The 20257-nt window shown below is 17.2% G+C and overlaps 7 protein-coding genes and 1 non-coding gene across 8 annotated transcripts in view; 5 read left to right on the top strand and 3 right to left on the bottom strand.

Annotated features, from left to right (window-relative positions):
- Positions 1 to 470: 470 nt before the first annotated feature.
- On the top strand, positions 471 to 2292 carry PGSY75_1109200 (putative pre-mRNA splicing factor; the record flags this gene model as incomplete). Its single annotated transcript, XM_018786217.1, has 4 exons — positions 471 to 560; positions 838 to 1173; positions 1366 to 1813; positions 2027 to 2292. 4 exons carry the CDS (start codon positions 471 to 473, stop codon positions 2290 to 2292), a joined length of 1140 nt encoding a protein of 379 aa, XP_018641012.1.
- Positions 2293 to 2821: 529 nt separating this feature from the next.
- PGSY75_1109100 (hypothetical protein) lies at positions 2822 to 7259 on the top strand (the record flags this gene model as incomplete). The annotated part of the gene is made up of 2 exons (XM_018786216.1): positions 2822 to 4169; positions 4342 to 7259. 2 exons carry the CDS (start codon positions 2822 to 2824, stop codon positions 7257 to 7259), a joined length of 4266 nt encoding a protein of 1421 aa, XP_018641011.1.
- Positions 7260 to 8540: 1281 nt separating this feature from the next.
- On the top strand, positions 8541 to 8646 carry PGSY75_1109000. The gene has a single exon (XR_001974530.1). It is a non-coding gene; the product is annotated as a small nucleolar RNA snoR07 (small nucleolar RNA).
- Positions 8647 to 9149: 503 nt separating this feature from the next.
- On the bottom strand, positions 9150 to 10481 carry PGSY75_1108900 (hypothetical protein; the record flags this gene model as incomplete). The annotated part of the gene is made up of 1 exon (XM_018786215.1): positions 9150 to 10481. One exon carries the CDS (start codon positions 10479 to 10481, stop codon positions 9150 to 9152), a length of 1332 nt encoding a protein of 443 aa, XP_018641010.1.
- An 810-nt stretch (positions 10482 to 11291) lies between these two features.
- Positions 11292 to 11923, bottom strand: PGSY75_1108800 (hypothetical protein; the record flags this gene model as incomplete). The annotated part of the gene is made up of 2 exons (XM_018786214.1): positions 11292 to 11566; positions 11731 to 11923. 2 exons carry the CDS (start codon positions 11921 to 11923, stop codon positions 11292 to 11294), a joined length of 468 nt encoding a protein of 155 aa, XP_018641009.1.
- Positions 11924 to 14581: 2658 nt separating this feature from the next.
- PGSY75_1108700 (heat shock protein DnaJ Pfj2) lies at positions 14582 to 16201 on the top strand (the record flags this gene model as incomplete). The annotated part of the gene is made up of 1 exon (XM_018786213.1): positions 14582 to 16201. The coding sequence occupies one exon, from the start codon at positions 14582 to 14584 to the stop codon at positions 16199 to 16201; it is 1620 nt and encodes a 539-aa protein (XP_018641008.1).
- A 2352-nt stretch (positions 16202 to 18553) lies between these two features.
- Positions 18554 to 19585, top strand: PGSY75_1108600 (endoplasmic reticulum-resident calcium binding protein; the record flags this gene model as incomplete). Its single annotated transcript, XM_018786212.1, has 1 exon — positions 18554 to 19585. The coding sequence occupies one exon, from the start codon at positions 18554 to 18556 to the stop codon at positions 19583 to 19585; it is 1032 nt and encodes a 343-aa protein (XP_018641007.1).
- A 639-nt stretch (positions 19586 to 20224) lies between these two features.
- The window catches only part of PGSY75_1108500 (putative succinyl-CoA synthetase alpha subunit), a gene marked incomplete at both ends in the record, with an annotated part of 1330 nt that continues 1297 nt past the window's right edge, over positions 20225 to 20257 (bottom strand). The window contains one exon of the mRNA XM_018786211.1: positions 20225 to 20257. This exon is cut by the window's right edge and continues 876 nt beyond it. Within this exon, the coding sequence (XP_018641006.1) occupies positions 20225 to 20257 (33 nt within the window).

The raw sequence follows: 20257 nt of genomic DNA, 5'->3' as shown, positions 1-20257 counted from the left end.
TTTTTTTTTTTTTAAGATAACAAAGGAGTAAATTTATTCAAAAAGGAAAATCTCAAAAAGAATACGTTACGAATTAGGATTATATAAATTAATATAATATAATATAATATATATATTTATTTATTTTATTTATTTATTTTTTTTTTTTTTTTTGTAAATTCTTTTTCTTTTTGTAAATATATATATATATATATATATATATATATATTTATATATATATATTTATATTTATGTAACATATTATTTATTCATGAATAACTGTAAAAATAAAAATAATGTAGAATTTATATTTATAAAACAACATACTGTTTTAGTCTAATTGCTATATTTTTAAATGTGTTTGAAAAGAGAAAGAATTCTTTCTATAAGTCTTATAGTATAATTATTTATATGTAATAATAAATATAAACATAAATATATTTACATATATATATATATAAAGGTCTTCTAAATAAAAAGTGTTGAAAAGGATGTTCATAGACAGTGAAGCAAAAAGTTTATACAATGTCATTGAAAATTTTGAAAGAAAAATAATATATTTATCTTTTATAAACGAGGAGGTATTAAAAAAAGAAAGAGGTCAATTAAATATTATATGATATATATATATTTATATGTGTGTATATATATGTGTATGTTTTTGATGGGCCAAGAATAAATTTGAAAAAAAAAAAAAAAAAAAAAAAACATGTATGAAATAGCATAATGTATATATTAAAAGAAATATTTATGTTATAATATATGTTAATATGTAAAGAGGAATAGACAATAATAGCTTGTACCTCTTATTAGTTTTTATTTATTGAATTGATTTTTGTTTTATTCTTTTTAATTTAGATATTAGAAAAATTGAATGAACATGATATTAGCACCATTCCTGAGGATTTTCTTTTATATTTCAAGGACATAATAAAATTAAACAAATTATATGAACATAGTGATATATTAAAAAATAATATAGAAGATGATATAGAAGGAGATGACGATGTAGATGATGAAAATGTCTGTGTAAATAAAGAACATGAAGATTTGTTGGATAAAATAAAAAAATATTGTATATGTTTGTGTAAAATATTTAATGATAATGATAATCTTTATATAATATTAAATAAAATGAAAGATAAAGAAAATCATGACTTTTCTAAATTTTTTTACATCATCAAAGATATAAAGGTAAAATATATATATATATATATATATATATATATATATTTATATATTTATATATTTTTTTGTTGTAATTATATTTTTAAGTGTGAAATGAATAATATTCTTATATGTTATAATAAAATTAATGTATTATCATCCTAATTGTATTGATTTATTATCATTTTAAAAAAAACTTATTTTTTTGTATTTGTGTAGAATATTTTTCAAACAAAGTTTCAAACTAGCGCTTTAGAAAAAATGAAAGGCATAGAAAATATGAATAAATTAAAAGATGAAGAACAAAAAATCCAAGAAGAAGAAAAGAAGTTAAACGATGAATTAGAAAACATAAGAAAAGAAAGTCATAAAGAATTAAATGAACTAGAACAATGTTTAAAAAAAAAAGAAAATGAATTAGAACAGTTAAAAAAATCTTCACAAGAAAATTTACAACAGTTATTAAATATGTTACCATTAAATGATATATCTGATAATTTAGAACATATAAATATATTATTTGAAAAAACAAAAAATATATATGAAAATAAAATAAAATTATATCAAGATCAAGAAATAAGTTTAGTCAAGAAAAATAAATTACTAGAACTCGATATAGAAAATTATATCAATCTGATAGACGACCAAATTAAAACCCAAGACGACGGTATGTATATATATGTATGTATGTATGTGTGTGTATATGTATTTATTATTATCACATATATTTATTATATTGTATATTATGTGGATATTCTCTTAGTAACGACAAATTTACTTTTTCATCCTTTTAAAAACATTTTTCATATATAAAATTAACATATTAGTTATATTATATTTTGGATTATCCCCCTTTTGTTGTTTATTTATTTTCACACAGAAATTGAAAAATATACAAGCGAATTAAAGAAAAATAAAATAACAGAAAAAGATTTAGACAGTATACTTCTAAGAAAACAAAATGAAGAAAGTGAAAGATGTTTTTTATATGAACTAACTGAAAAAAGAAATATGATAATTCAAAAAAAAGATAATATGAACAACGAAGCTGCTGTATTAATTCAATCTTATATAAGGGCCGTAAAAGAGCGCAATTTATTTAGTGAGCATGAGAAAAAAAAAAAAAGTAGAAAAAAAAAAAAATAAAAATAAAATAAAATAAAATAAAAATAAATAATATTATATACACACATATGTGATTTATTATTAATATAATTGTTAATCATATTTTCTATATTCTCTTATTTTACTCTTTGTTTATATAAAAATATATATATATATATATATATATATATTATTTTATTTTTATTCATATAATAATAATTGTGTATTTCAAACAAAGCAAAAAAAAATTAAAAAAAAAAAATTTATATATACATATATTTATATATATATATTAAATATTACACAACATAGTACATATCAATATTTTTATTATAAAAGGCATAGTTGAAAGTTTTTTTTTTTTTTTTTTTTTTTTTTTTTTGAAATGAATTCTGTTAATTTCCGTCAAATATGATGAGCTATTTTAAAAACAGAGAGATTATTTAATAAATAAAAATTTTAAATTTTGATCTACATATATATATATATATATATTAATAAATGTGTGTGTATCAAATATTCTTATATAATATATTTGTTTATATATGCAACAGTTTGTTTGATTATCTAAATGTATAAAATGAACGATTTAGATATCGATGAATATAACAGGAATATAATTCAAGAACTTAATGAAGCGGCAGATGAAGGTGAATATTCGTTGTCTATGTTTTTACATGACCTAATAGAAATAGACATGGAATCTAATTTTAGTTATAAATATATAATTATAGAAAGATTAGTTGAAATATGTATAAATTCTATAAATAAGAAAATGTTTTATTTAGCTGATGAGTGCATGTATTTTATTCGTTATTCTATAGATAAATGTGTAAATTTAAAAGATGAGATAATAAAGAATACTTCTTTTTTTAAGAATATAAATATTATAATAGACACGTGTTCAAACGAAATAAAACATTATAATAATAATAATAATAATAATGATAATAATAATGATAGTTTATATATTTTTGAAAAAACGTTTTTTTTTTTTATTCTTGATTTAAATAATAATGTAAATGGTTTTATGGATTCATGGAATATATATAAAAATGAATTGATACATTTTTATACTACACTAATACATATAATATCATTAACTACATCTGAATTTTATGATATATTAAATAATATAAAAGAAGAAGATGATAATGTTGAAATATATTATATACACATAGGATGTAAGTTAATGAAGATAATCGAAATATGTTTAGATGTATCAATTCTTATATTTAATAATATAGACAAGATAGAAAATATAGATATATTACAAACTGATATAAATGTTTTGATTAAAAAATTTGATGATATTCCAGATATAGAAATAAAAAAAAAAATTATATCAATGATGAAAGTTTTAAATAAAAAAATAATAAATGAGAAAGAATTGAATGAAGAAATTAATAAATTTAATATTAAATATAATTTGTTATCTAATATATCAAATAAGCAAAAATATAAAAATAAGAAAAACACCAAAAAAAATAAAAAAAAAAATATGAAAAGTAATGTGAATATTAATATAAATAATGATATGATAAATAATATAAATAATATAAATAATATAAATAATGATTATTATGATTTTCTAAATATAACTAAAAATAAAAACAATATAAATATAAATTATTTAAAAACTAATTCATATATATATATAAACAATTGTTATCTTTTTCTTAATACATATGAACAAAATATAAACGATATAACAATGAATACATCACCAAATGGATGTAATAAAATAAAGTTATCATCATGGGGGTATAAAGGATCATTGTTAATAAATTTTTTTTATTCTTATTTTTATAACATTAAACATAAATTATTAGTAGTTATATCATATGATAATATGAAAATAAAAGTGGATCCGAATTACAAATCTGTATTCTTTTATTTTAAAAAGGGAGAAATATCAGGTATAAGTGAAATAATAAAAATGTATATATATATATATATATATATATATACTAAAAAATTTAAATGATAATAAAATTTTTGTCACATAACATTTTAATATATAATATTTATTTATTTATTTATTTATTATCTCCTATTTATTTTATTTTTTTTTTTTTTTTTCCCTTTCAGGTGTTCTGTCTAACAAACTAAAGAATACGTTTAAAGATAAATTTTTAGACAATCTAGAAATAGGAATCAAACTAAACTCAAAAGAGATATGTAAGAATGTGCATGAACTTATGATGACTCGTATTGACATAGAAAAATTGAGTGATAATGAAAGACAGAAAAAGAAGGAACTACATGTTGATAAAGAATATAATTTTAAAGAAGATACTTTTAATATTATCGAACAGGTTCATAATATGGATAATGATAAAAATGAAAAAAATAAAAAAAATGATACATATGAAGAATATGAACCAAATAATATTAATGATAATAATGTAGAGGTAGTTCAAAATAATCATATACATTTTAATAAGATAGAAAGTAATGATATGTCCTTTATTAATAATGATAATTTAAAAAATGAAGAAAAGTTAGAACGAAGAAAAGTTAGCTTTGCAACTACAAAAGAATTGTGCTTATTAAATGATGATGTTTCTGTTGAAACCAAAACTATGTTATTAGAAGAATCAATATTAAAACATGTCCATTCAAATTATAATAATAAATGGATAAATAATAATATTATATATAATCAAAATCAATATCAAAATGTTTATTATGATAATAATAATAATAATAATAATAATAATAAATGTAAACAAAACCATGATAACAATACAAATTGTTTAAGTGAAAATTCGACAAGTAAGCGAAATAATGATTCTTTATTTATTCATGACAATCATAAGAAGGAAAAAATAGAACCTCTCAAAATTAGTTATGCCACTACAAGAGATTTATTTGGTAAGGAAGAATATTCAAAAGGAAACAATGAAGTAGATGATAATAACACGATGAATATAAAAAGAGTGAATCACCACCATAATAATAATAACATCAAAGAAGGAACCTTAAATCATAAGAACCTTTTCTTTAATCATGTAATTCCTAAGGATGAACATATAAATAAGGATCAAAACAGAAATGAAGACTATTACACATATTCAGATAAAACAGAAAAAAAACAAAACGAGGAGACACATACATTGAACCATTATAGTTATGATAAAGAAAATATTAAAATAATAAATAATGAAGATAATACAAATAAAGAAGATATACATACAAATATATATAAAAAAAATAATAAAATATATATATCAAATGAATATATTACAAATAATAATAATGAAGAAGAAAAAAATAAATACAATCAAAATATATCAAACGATTTACAAAATGAAGATAATAAGAAATATAACTATTCCATAAAAAATGATAAAAATTTTTTAAATAGTAAAAATTATAAAGAAACAAAAAAAATACAAAATAAAAATAATGTGATAAACAGACATGATTTAGAATTAAATTCTGAATTAAAAAGGTCATACATTTTAAATAATTCACAAAATAAATATAATATTAATAAAGATTATATTATAAAATCCCCAGTTGATATTGTTAGGAAGTTATTGAACTTTGATGAAAAGCAAAAAAATATTGAGGAATGTTTAGAGACAATAAATAATTATAACATAAATGATAAAAACAAAAAAGAAAATAATATAAATGAAGATCAAATTGATTATATTAAACATGATGATTCGAATACTATACTTAATTATAATGACAATAGTCATGATAATTTAAATAATTTGCGCATGACAAGTAGTGAAGAAAATATCATAACAAAAAATATGACCCAAAAATACTCGAACCTTTTTAAGAATATTAATGATAAAATAAATTGCAATTATAAGGATGACAACTGTTTAATAAATAAGAGAAATGAAAAGAAGGAGAAAAAACAAATTAAAAAAAATAAAAATAATTATAATAAAGAAAATAACGATGAAAAAGACAAAGACAATGACAATGACAAAAACAATGACAAAGACAATAATAATGACAAAGACAATGATAATGATAATGACAATGATCATATAAATCATGACAAAAGTGAAGATAAATTTATAATAACAAATAATATAAAAAATGAAGAAATAAATGAAAACGTAAAAGATGAAGTAGTAAATGTTGTTAATATTATATCAATTAATAATAAAGAGACAATACAAGAACAAGATATTACAGAAAAAAAAAAAAAATTTAAAAACATTAATTTAAATAATAGGTCAAATGAATATTCAAAAATTATAAATATATCAGGTTATGATGAACCTAGTAATGAATTAATTTACAATTTTGAAAATAATATTGTATCACCATGTAATATTGATAAAAGCTGCATAAGTAGTAGGAGCAAAAAAAGAATATCTACATCAATGATGAATAATATCACACCAAATGATGATAATAATAATAATAATAATAATAATAATAATAATACATATTTTAAACAAACTAATGATTCTTATTCAAAAAATGTTATGGATTCACCTTATCCAATTAAAAAAGTGAAATACAATTATTATTATGATTCTAAACTATTTGAACTATTAAAAAAAGAAGATAACTTAGAAAAATTGTCAGCCAAATATTTAATTCGAGCTTACACATTAATTCAATATAATAAAAGATATGTACATATTCAAATCATTGACTATTTTAGATATATAAAAAAAGAAATTCTATTATCATATGATAACATTAATATAAAATATAATAAATTATTAAATAATATACAATCAAAACATGATAACAAATTACAAAGTATCTTAATAAAATATTATAAGCATTTAAAAGAACATACAAATCAAAAAAAAATTCTAAATCTTAATAAAAATATTCCAAAATCTATTAATATAAATAAAATTAAAATTAAAATTAAATCCTTATATGATACACTTAACATAGTTCAAAGAACTATGAAAGATAAAATATTAAATTCAACAATTCTACTTAATTATAAACAAAGTGATATTTATACACCAACCTTTTCTTTAGGAACTATAATATCAAAATATTCCATATAAATAAAGAAACATATTTGTTATTTTTAATATATATTTATATGATTAAATGTTTGTACTATTTTTTTTTTTTTTTTTTTAAAAGAAATCTCATACGAATTTTTGTTCCAAAAAACTTGTTTTGTTGTGTTATGATTTTTTTTTTTTGTAAGAAAGAATATCCATACATATTTTATTTACATCAAATTTGTTTTGTTGTGTTATATTATGTATATAATATTAAATATATATATATATATATATATTTCAAATAATTGTTTTTCATATGAACCTACAAAATAAGCGTAAAAATATTAAACACCCTTCTTTTGGTTTACATGATATTATCATACATGAATTGTAATTTGAGACACATACTTGATATGGTCATATAAATATAAATAAATATATATATATATATAATTTAAACAATGAACAAAAAATTTGCGTATTAAAGGATTAAATATGATATGCAAAACATTTAATAATGATTTTTTTGAAAATGTTTTTAATTTAGAAATACTTATGACACATTATTATAATATATATATTCTTTATTTTTGAAAATAAGGAATTATAAAGTAATAATATAAAATTTGGTAGTATATATATATTATATATATATATATATATATATATATATATATATATTTATATTTATTTAATTTTTCTTTTAAATAATATCATATTTTTATTTTTATTAATATTGACATTCTTTTTAATATTTGGCTAGTCAAAATATATAATATAATTTATATATTATATATTTTATTAATATTTCATATAATACTACAAAATAACAACATTTCGACCCCCTAATGCTCTATATATAAAAAATAAGTATGTTATATAAAATATTTATGCTTAATATATAATATATATATATTATAAATTATTTATTATATATTTTTTTAAACGCACTATTAATATATAATAATATATATTTTTATAATTACATTATAATAATTTATAAGATATATATATATATATTTTTTTTTTCATTTATAAAATAAATAATTGTAAAAATTCGTAAACATTTTTATTTTTTATCAAAATATACGAATGATTATTATATTTTTGAAACGGTTTTTCCATATAATTTTATATATTTATATTTTTATTTTATTATATTAAGAGTGTATCAATCATATGAAAATAAATATGTATATATGTATATATATATATATATATATATATATTACATCATATAATATATGTAAAATTATAAGGTTTAATATATTCATTTACATTATACCTTTTTGTTTAATAATTATTCCTTTTGGTAGTTTTTAAAATACGTTAATTCTTAAAATGATGAATAACTTTTGAGCGATGGGCGGACTGAAAAAAGTGAGAGAACTTTTATTTGTAGAAAATCGCATAATCTGATAAGAATTAAATATTATTTTAAACGAATAAAAAAATGAATAAATTTATTTAACTAAATCATTATATATCTAAGATATAATTTATATATCCATATGAGAAATACTTTTAGTGGGTTTAATATTATTCATTCTTCTATAAGTACAATAATATTTTCCTGACCCTATGAAATATTAAATGATATAATATTAATTTATAAAAAGAACAGAAAAAAAGAAATATTTTAAATCAAGTTTTGTTAAAATAAAGAAATATATAAATATAAATAAATAAATATATATATATATATATATATATATATGTACATATGTTTATATAACATATAGCTAAAAATGCTTATGAAAACATGTTGAGAAAAAAAAAAAAAAAAAACAAATTTTGGCTGTATTCACCTGAATTGTTCATATTTTTTTTTTTTTTAAAAAGGAATAAAAATATTTCATCAATAAATTATATATATATATATTTATTTATTTATTTATACACATTTGTGCTCTATTTATATTTGCTTGGCCATGTGTATACAACTTACAAATATGTTATATTTTTATTTATCTTAAAATTCATATTTGCTACATCATTTTCAATAATATGTATTGCAAGTATATGAGTAAACAATTTTATTTTATTCATTATATCACACATGTAGAAATAATTATTTATCATATAAAATATTTCATCTGGAAATTCAATATAGCAATATAATATTTGGTTATCTGGTCTTTTCTTTATAATATCATAATAATCCATGATACATTGACTTTCAGCAAAGTCTAATATAGTTTCTATAATATTAAATTCATAATAAATTAAAAATACTGTAAAATGTATATACATATTATCATCTAGATACAATACTGGTATAATATTATTATTGTTATCATACACATTTGACAAAGTTTGTATATTTCTTTTTTTGAGAATATCTTGAATTTGATTAATTTTATTTTTTTCTTGTTCTTCAATTTTTTTTCTTTCATCTTGTGCTTTTTTTTTTCTTCTTAAATAATCTTCATACTTTTTAAATATATCTTTTTTTAATTTTTCATACTCCTGTATGTTTATGTAAGATTCTATGCCTTCAATATTTTTTAACAGTTCATCAAATTTGTTTATATGTTTACATGCATCATGATACATTTCCATATTATTAGAGGATAAGATGCTAAAATAAAGACTTTTATATTTTTTATTATTAAAGGAAAATGAATTCTTACAATCATCTAAACATTTTATGTATCTTTTTTTTTTATAATGTATGATAGCTCTATTACAATATAAATCAGAAAGTAAATTTTTTACTTCATTAATATCTATCTTAATATTTTTATTTTTATCATTCTTAACAAGATGCTTATTTTTAATATTATCATTTGATTCAACGTCATTGATCTGTTCTCCGTTCTGTTTATGAACATCACCGTTTGTTTTATTGTTATTATTGTTACTATTACAAGGGTATGTACATATAACATCACCATTATGATTATTATTATGATTATTATTATTATGATTATTATTATTATTATTATTTTTCTTATTTTGTATATCTACTGATTTGAGATAATTATTTAATATATCAATTCCTTTAGTATAACTTATAACAGCGTCTTCAAAATATTTGATACCATCCTTGAAATAATCATTGCCCACTTCTTTATAATCCTGAGCTAAGATCAATGGATTATCTTCACTTGTTATAATTTTATATAAAGCTTCTAAGTCCTCATTTTCTTCTAAATTTTTTGGAAGCTCATCCATAAAAAGGGGATGATCCACATGTTTGTATTTCTCCGATAGTTTCTTTATGTAATCTACATCTATATTGAAATCGTCATCAATATTGATGTTATTATCCATATTTTATTTCTATAAAATTTTATTCTAATCTTATATATACAAACATATATATATATATATATATATATATATATAGATATATATGTGGGTATTTTACATTATATATGCCTTCTGGGCAAAAACCACATATATAGAATACTATAAGTTGTATTACACTTTATAGATGTAGGTTTTTATTTTTTTAAATATTCATATAAATATGTTACAAAGATTGTAGTAAGGAGCTACTTTTTTATATAAATATATGTATATATTATTATTACATAAATGGTATGTACATTTTTGTATTTTAATAATTTTACAACAAAAAAAAAAAATAAAAAATAAAATAAAATAAATAAATATATATATATATATATATATATATAATATATGTAAATATTATGGAATACCTATAACTGCAAAAATAATTAACATATTAATTGTTAATATATATAATAATATAATATGCATACATATTATATATATATTATATATATTTATGATTAAAGAAATGGAGAAAAAAAAAAAAAAAAAAAAAAACTTCATTGACAATTATAAATACATAAATATATTATTTTTTTATCTACGTTTTATTCAAACAAACCTTAATTAATTTTATTAAAAAAAAAAAATAATAAATAACATAATATTACAAATGCAGAGAAAACTTCTATATATATTTCATTTGATGAAATAATAAATAGATAATAATACATATATATATATTTTTTATATATATATAATTTTTTTTTTTTTTTTTTATATATCATTATTCAATTTGTTATATAAAATAAAATTTTCTTATTTTTAAGAACATAATTTATTTAGTTATATTTTAATTTTTTGAACACAACTTTCATATTTCCTCAAATATCCATAACACCTCGAATATGAATTTAAAAATCCAGATGTAGATTCATTCATGTTTTTAAGACAATTATATATTTTATCTTCATCATATAAACATTCATTTTTTATTTGTGGAATCATAAGGGATTCTTTATTAAGATTAATTAAATCGTCTTTATATTTTTTTATATAAAGTTCGTTTTCTTTTATTAAATCATTTATCAAAGCTTCACTTAACTGATTATGTTCTTTTTCTAAATATAAAAAAAAATAAAATAAAATAAAATAAAAATGGAAATATTATATATATATATATATATATATATATATATATATATGTTATAATATATTAGACGTGCGGATTATAAAATATAAAAATGGATATATTTATATGTATATGCATTTTTATATAGAATACCATTTATGGTTTTATTATTTTTTGTAGATAGATCATTATTTAATATATTTTCTTTTTCTATATTTTTTTTAAGTGTCTTTTCTTCATATTTTTTATAATTATCGTCATTTAAATTGTAACGAACATAATTCTCAGGTAGCAAAATTAAACCTCTTCTCTTTTTTTCGTCATGACATGAAAATGAATTACCCATTTTTTAATATATATATGTAATATATATTATATTTGTGTATTCTTTTAAAAATATATAAAAAGGATATAAACAGTTATTATATTAAGAGTTACAATTTATAGGAACATTTTTTAAGGATGTCTTTTCATATAAGCAAAAAAAAAAAAAAAAATAAAATAAAATATACTTATGTTCATATTTTTAATATTTAAGCTTTACATGATTTATTATATTAACATACAAACAAGAAAAAAAAAAATATATATATTTTTTTAAAGGTTATAATTTTATAAATATATTATGAATAGAACCCTAAAGAAAAGATTAAATAATATTTAATCTTTTAAAAAATAAAAAAAAAAAAATATATATATATATAATATATATTTTTACTATTTATGTTTCCCTTGATTTAATATGAATGAAGAACATAATTGGAATGTGTATTTTTTTTTTTTTTTTTTTTTTTGAGAGGGGGACCAGAAGTTTTTATTATATCATTTAAGTTTGACGTACAAAAAAAAATATTTATAGGTGAATTAATATATATATGTATCAATATTAATTTTATTATTTTTTAAATTCATCTAATAAAACATACATACATACATATATATATATATATATATATATATATATATATTATATACATGTTGTTTATAGTTCATTTTTCTTATATTCCAATGACCATTTTAATATATACACTTTTCTTTTTTATCTTAAAATAAAACATTTTAATTTTCTTCAAAAAAAAAAAAAAAATATATACACATATATATATAATATACATATATATTTTTTTTTATATCCGTTTAATGATAAGCACAAATTTATGTTGCCTATAAATACAATATTTTTTTTTTTTTTTTTTTTTTTTTTTTTAATTGGAAAATAAATATAAAATAAATGTAAAATAAATTTAAAATAATTTTAACGTAAATTTGCAACTGTGATAATTTACATATATAAATATATATTAATATATGATAATATTTATTATTTAATTTTAATATAAAAATATACATATATATATATAATATATATTTGTAGTTTTTTATTATAATGCTGAAAGAACTTAAACGTAAAAGGTACTTATTCATATTTAATTATTTCTTATATATATATATATATATGTATATATTATATGTATGTATATATAAAATAATAATTGTTGGAATTAATAAAACAAAAAAAAGGAAAATTTACAAAGGAATTATTATATAATATATATATATTTTTTATATAATTATATATTTGTATATTTTGTATATAAAAGGGAAATATGTTAATCAAAAAAAAAGAAATAGAAAAAATTATATAAATGAAGAATTTTCTTAGTAAGTGCCTTTTAATCCATTTTTTTTAAAGAAGCAATATAATATTACTATAATGTAATATATATATATATATATATATATATATATGTATTATATTATATATATATAATATGAATATTATAATATTATATATATTATATATATTCATATTAATACATCTTATTTTTTAATTTCTTTCTTTTTTTTTTTTCTTATATCAAATAAGTTTTCCAAAGAAAAAAAAATAATAATATAATAATAAAAAATAAATACATATAATATATATGATATATTCTTATATATATATATATATATATATATATATATATATATATTTAAAAAGAAGAAAATAAAAAATTCCTATTTTGTTTATAAAAATAAAGTGATATAATATTATATGTATGTATATTATATATTTATTTAGATTTGAAAAAAATAAAAATATACATATATTATATATATATATATATATATATTTAATATATATAATAAGAAAAAAGAAAAAAAAGCTTATTACAAAAGAAACCATTTAAAAAAAAAATATATATATGTGAAATGCTTATTTATAGTAATATAAAAAAAAAAGACGAATATTTTTTTTTTTTTTTTTTGTAATTTTATAAATTTACATATTTGTTCTTAAATGAGTATATAAAAAATATATATATATAATATATATATATATATATATATATTTTTTTATGTAATATTATTTTATTTTATATTTGTTCCCTTTATTTGAATACTTTAAAAAATGATTATTTAAATATTTTGTTTGGAAAAAATAAGATTAAAGAAAAAATATATATATATAATATATATGTATTTTTTTATTTTTTTGTGTGCAAGATTGATAAATTTAACATATATAAAAAAATAAAATTAAAAAAAAAAAAGTGTTTAAAAATTTAATAGTAAAAAGAGTTAATTTATAAAGATTGAAAAAAAAAAAAAAAAATCATTGAAACGAAATTTATAATGACACAATCATATAAATAAAAAGAAAAGGAAATATATTCCTCTATTCTGAGCTTATATGAAAAAATATTATATATATGTAAATATATTTAAGATTTATTATATATATATATATAAATACATATATTTTTACATTAAGATCTTATATATATTAGTCATTATATCATTATAGCAAAAAAAAAAAATAATAAAACATATATATATTTTGATCAGAATAATTTAAGGACCTACAGCATAACAGATATTTGTAAAATATTTTTGTTGCTAAAGAAAAAAAAAAAAAAAAAAAAATATACAATATAATATAATATACTCCATATATATACGCACATACATACATACACACATATATATATATATATATATCTATATATATCACCAAAGAATGAATGTTACAAATGTAGTAAAAAGACGAAAGAAGTTATCTTATTTTCATTCACTTCTTCTGCTAATATTTTCTTTTTTTCTATCATGTGCTAGATGTATGGATTATTATAAAAGACTGGGCGTTAAAAGAAACGCCACAAAAGAAGATATTTCAAAAGCTTATAGGCAGCTAGCTAAAGAATACCATCCAGATATTGCGCCAGATAAAGAAAAAGATTTTATAGAAATTGCAAACGCATATGAAACTTTATCAGATCCAGAGAAAAGAAAAATGTATGATATGTATGGAGAAGATTATGCTCAAGGTGGTATGGGTGCTGGAGGTCCAGGTGGAGGAGAGCATGCTCATGGTTTTCATTTTGATCAAGATGTAGTAAATGAAATATTTAAACAGTTTGCAGGTGGTGCTGCTGGTGGTGGTGGTGGCAGAGGTGGTAATTTTCATTTTAAATTTACATCAGGTGGACCTAGTTTTAATCATTTTGAAGATGAATATGAAGATTTATATAAGAATGAAGTTTTAAAAATAAGTTCAAAGAATTTAGAATCAGTATTAAATGATATATCGTTTTCTTTAGTAATAAATTTTTATTCACCTACTTGTTCTCATTGTATATCTTTTAAGAAGAAATATTTAAAATTACGTAAAAAATTTGATGGATATATAACATTTGCAGTGGTTAATTGTCAAGAAGAAAATATATTATGTAGAAAATATAATGTTAGATCCCTTCCACATTTAGTTTTAGTTAAGTCTGATAGATCATATGAAACATTTTATGGTAATAGAAATGATGAGAATTTAACTTATTTTATAAAAAATAATATTCCATCTGCATTTATAGAATGTAGTAATCAAAAAAAGTTAGATACTTTTTTAACTCAAAATATAGAAATTCCTAAGGTGCTTTTTTTTATATCTCAGAATGATAATATAGTAATGTTAAAAGCATTATCAATGGAATTTAAAAAAAGAATTAATATGGGAATAATATATAATAGCAATTATAGTGTAATGAAATTATTTAAGAAAAAGAATATAAAAACACCATCGTTATTACTTGTAGATGATATAGATAGTTTATCAGGTGATTTAACTCAATTAAAAAACTTCGATTTCAATATTTTGTCATTAAAATTAAGTCATATAGTTGCACAAAATAGATTAAAAAATAATTTATATGGACATATAACAACATATCAAGAATTAACAAAAAAAAAATATGAATCTGGACAATGTCATGAAAAAGATTCACAAATCTGTTTTTTTATTTTAAAATTATTAAAAAAAAATTATAAATCCTTTGATGAGGATATTAAAAAGGTAGCAACCAAATTTTCAAGTGACCCATTAAAAATTTTATATATAAATATATATCAACAACCATATATATTAGATTCTTTTGGATTATCTAATGATTCCAAATATTCGAATGGTCTAATTCTGGTTGCCTTTAGACCTAAGAGACAAAAATTTAAAGTATATGATGGTGATGTTAATGTGGAAAATGTCCAAAAATTTGTTGACAATGTGGTTAGTGGGGGGGTATCAATAAATCAAAATATAAAGAGAAGTCTAAAGTTTGTGCACGTGGAACATTATGATGACGAATTGTGAGATGATAAATAAGAAAAAAAAAACAAAAAAACAAAAAAAAAATAAAATAAAATAAAATGAAAAGAAAAGGTGGGTTTGAACTATAAAGTAAATAAAAAGAATGACTCAAAATATTAACATGTCATAAAATTAATAAGTGTTATTTGGAAGAAATAATAAAAAAAAATATATACATATATATATATATATATATATATATATATTTATATTTTTTATATCATTTCACATTTTTGTGTTTGTGTTTGTTTGTGTAACAAACCTTTATTTTATATTTTGGCTATTCAAATATTTCAATATGAAGAGCAAGTTTAAAATATAACCCACATCCCCTCATAACATTGTATAACCTAATTTTTTTTTTTTTTTTTTCCGCATCTTTTTATATAACCTTATAAACAATTTTTCAGTGCCACTATGAAATATATATATATAAATATATATGGTAATAGAAAATTTTGACTTTTTTTTTTTTTTTTTTTTTTTTTTCTAATATGTAAAAAAAATATATATATATATATATATATATATATATTTATTCATTTATTTATTCATTTATTTTTTTTTTTTTAAGTGTGTATATATTTTACAACACACATGTAAAACATATATGTTTATGTAGAACGAACATTATTTTATTTTTTTTATTTTTTTATATAAAATATTTGATAATTTTTTCCATTAGCATATATAATCGTTATATATATAAATATTTAATATATAAGAATAAAGAGCCAGGTGACACATGACCTATGCGACTCTTTTAAGAAATGTAGTTACACATATATATTATATATATGAAAATAGTACGGATCCTTATGGGTATCATATTATTATTTTATTCGGTTATTCACTTATTTTTAATATTTCAATGTTAAAACGGAATATCAACATTTTTTTTTTTTTTTTTTTAAAAAAAAATATATATTTTTTATATATTAATAAAAATATCACAAAAGGGAAGGCAAACAAAAAAAAAAAGAAAAAAAAAGAAAAAAATAATAAAATAAAAAAATAAAAAAATACACAATGAATTATATTGGATAATATATCATATGAACACATCTCAAATATATTATATTCCTTATATTTTACGACCATATTATTTAAATTATTATTCAATGTAAGAGAAAAATACACATATAAAATGGCCCCTCCCCCCAAAAAAAAAATAATAAATTAATATTATATCTTATAAATAATAGCAATATATAAATTATTTTAAAAAATTAAGAACCCTTTATATATATATTATATATATATATATATTTTTACATAAGAACATTTAGCGTGTGTCAAAATAATAATTTAAAAAAAAAAATATATATATATTACATATATATATATATATATATATATATATATAATATATTAATAATTATTTTTAAAAATAGTAATATATAATAAAAAGGATATATTAATAATTTTTTTTTTCATATGTAATGCACTAGTTACTTTTATACACATATAATATATAAAAAATAAATATATTATTTACAAAAAATATATATATTTATATATAATAATATGAAATAAATAAATGTAATAAAAACACATTTCTTCTTGTATCTAAAAAAAAAAAAATATATATGTATATATATATATATATTATTGATGTGTTGATATCATAAATTCTTAAAAGTATATATTGAACATTTTTTATTATTATTATTTTTAAAAGTAAAAAGAAGTATATTGTTATTCCTTATATATTTCTTCTTATTATATATAATATATATATATATATTAATAAATATATATTTGCATATATATTTTTTTTAATATTATAAAAAATAAATTTATCAAATAAAAAAAAAAATATTATTATACTATATATAAATATAAAAATATAATATATATATATATATTATATGTATGTATTTATTTTACTTTTATTATTATTTATATATACATTACATATATACAAAATAGTTTTTATTTTATTTTTTTTTTTTTTTGTATCTAGTGTATATTCATATACATATAAAAATATAAATAATACATATATATTTTTTTATCATATTAATATTTAATAAATAAAAAAAAAAAAAATAAAACAATACAATACAATACAAATTGTTTATATTTTTTTATAAATATTTCTTTACATTTATTTAAATATTAATATTTTAGTATTATTTATTCCAGTTGGGAAAAAAAAAAAAAAGAAAAAAGAAATACATATATATATTAAATATATTTAAATATATATATATTAAAAAAATATATAATAATAAAAAATACATACATAAAATATATTTATATATATTAAAAAAAATTTATTATTTTATTTTATTTTATTTTATTTTTTATTTTTTATTTTATTTTTTATTTTAATTTTCCTGTTTTTACAAAATGATGAAAATAAATTTGTACAAGTTGTTATGCTGCATATGTGTAATAATATTGTTAGATAAAAATGTGGTAAGGTCAGGTGATAACATGAAATATAATGATATGAAAGGATTAGATGATCTAAGTAAGTTAAATGATGATCAGGTGAAAGATATTTTAGGATTAAAAATAGATGGAGCAAAAGAAAGAATAGAGAAATTATTTCATTTAATAGATAAGAATAATGATAAGGAAATAACAGAAGATGAATTAACTACATGGTCAAACTTTTTAAAAAATGAAATATTTTTAAAACAAGTTCAAGCAGAAATGGGACAAATAGATTCTGACAAAGATGGTTTTATATCTTTGAATGAATTAAATGATGCCTTTGCACAAAATTTAGATCCTAAAGAAGTTGAAAAACATTCAGAAGGATTATTAAAAAGATTTCAAATTGTTGATAAAGATAAAGATGGTAAACTTAGTATCAACGAAGTAGGATTATTAATTGATCCAATGAAAGATGAAGAATTAAAAGAATTAGAAATAAATGAAATTCTTGAACATCATGATGTTAATAAGGATGGAAAAATATCATTAGATGAATTTAAACAAACAAGATCTGATGAAAGTTCAGGAGTTAAAAAAGATGATGAAATGGCACTTGATGATTTTAATTTCTTTGATACTAATAAAGATGGTTTTATAGATAAAGCAGAAATTATTAAAGTCTATTTTGATCCTGCACATGAAAGTGGAGCAATCAATGTTAATGAAATCAAAGAAAATATATTTGAAGGAAAAAAAATTACATATGATTTATGGAATGAAAAGGCACTCAAAATAGCTGTAACATCAATAACTGATTATGGTGATGTTATAAGATACCCAGAAGATTTTAAATTAGATATTGGAACAAATGTTACCTTACCAACTGCTCGTAGTAGAGCTTTTGATGATGATGATGTTGATGCTGACAATTCAGAAGATGATAAGGATGAAAATGACGAAGCATCTCAACAAAAATCTCCAGCAATTGACGAATTATAAAAAACATATGTTTATAAATATATATATATATATATATATATAAATATATATTTTTTAATATGAAGAGAAACAACCAAAAGATTTTCGTAAACACAAAAAATAAATAAATAAATATATAAATATATAAATATATAAATATATATATATATATATATATATATATTATATAACATTGTTATTTTTATTTTTATTCAAATATATAACATATTGTTATATAATTATTTTCTCATTTCGTTCTTCCCTTTTTTTTTTTTTTTTTTTTTCTCTTTTTTCTCTTCTTTCCATTACTTATATTTCTTTTTTTATATTATTTAATAACACATAATATACAAATATGTGACATTTTTCTTTTTAAAATAAAAAATATCAATTTTTATTGTGAATATAACTTTATCAACATATGAACATATCAATATATATATATAATAATATACCAAATATATTTTGTAAATATCTTATATATATCTTATATATATATTATATATATTTTATATATATATTATATATATTTTATATATATTTTTATTTTTAACATTAAGTAGACATTAATAAAAAACGCGTAAGGAAAGAGAAAAAAAAAAAAAAATAAATAAAAAAAAATTAAAATATTATATTTAAATTATTTCATGTTGCACATTTTTAAGTCATAAGAGAGAATATGTATTTAAAAAA

Source organism: Plasmodium gaboni, chromosome 11 (genome assembly GCF_001602025.1).
Source record: "Plasmodium gaboni strain SY75 chromosome 11, whole genome shotgun sequence".
NCBI lineage: Eukaryota > Apicomplexa > Aconoidasida > Haemosporida > Plasmodiidae > Plasmodium > Plasmodium gaboni.
This window is presented reverse-complemented; position numbering and strand designations above follow the sequence as displayed.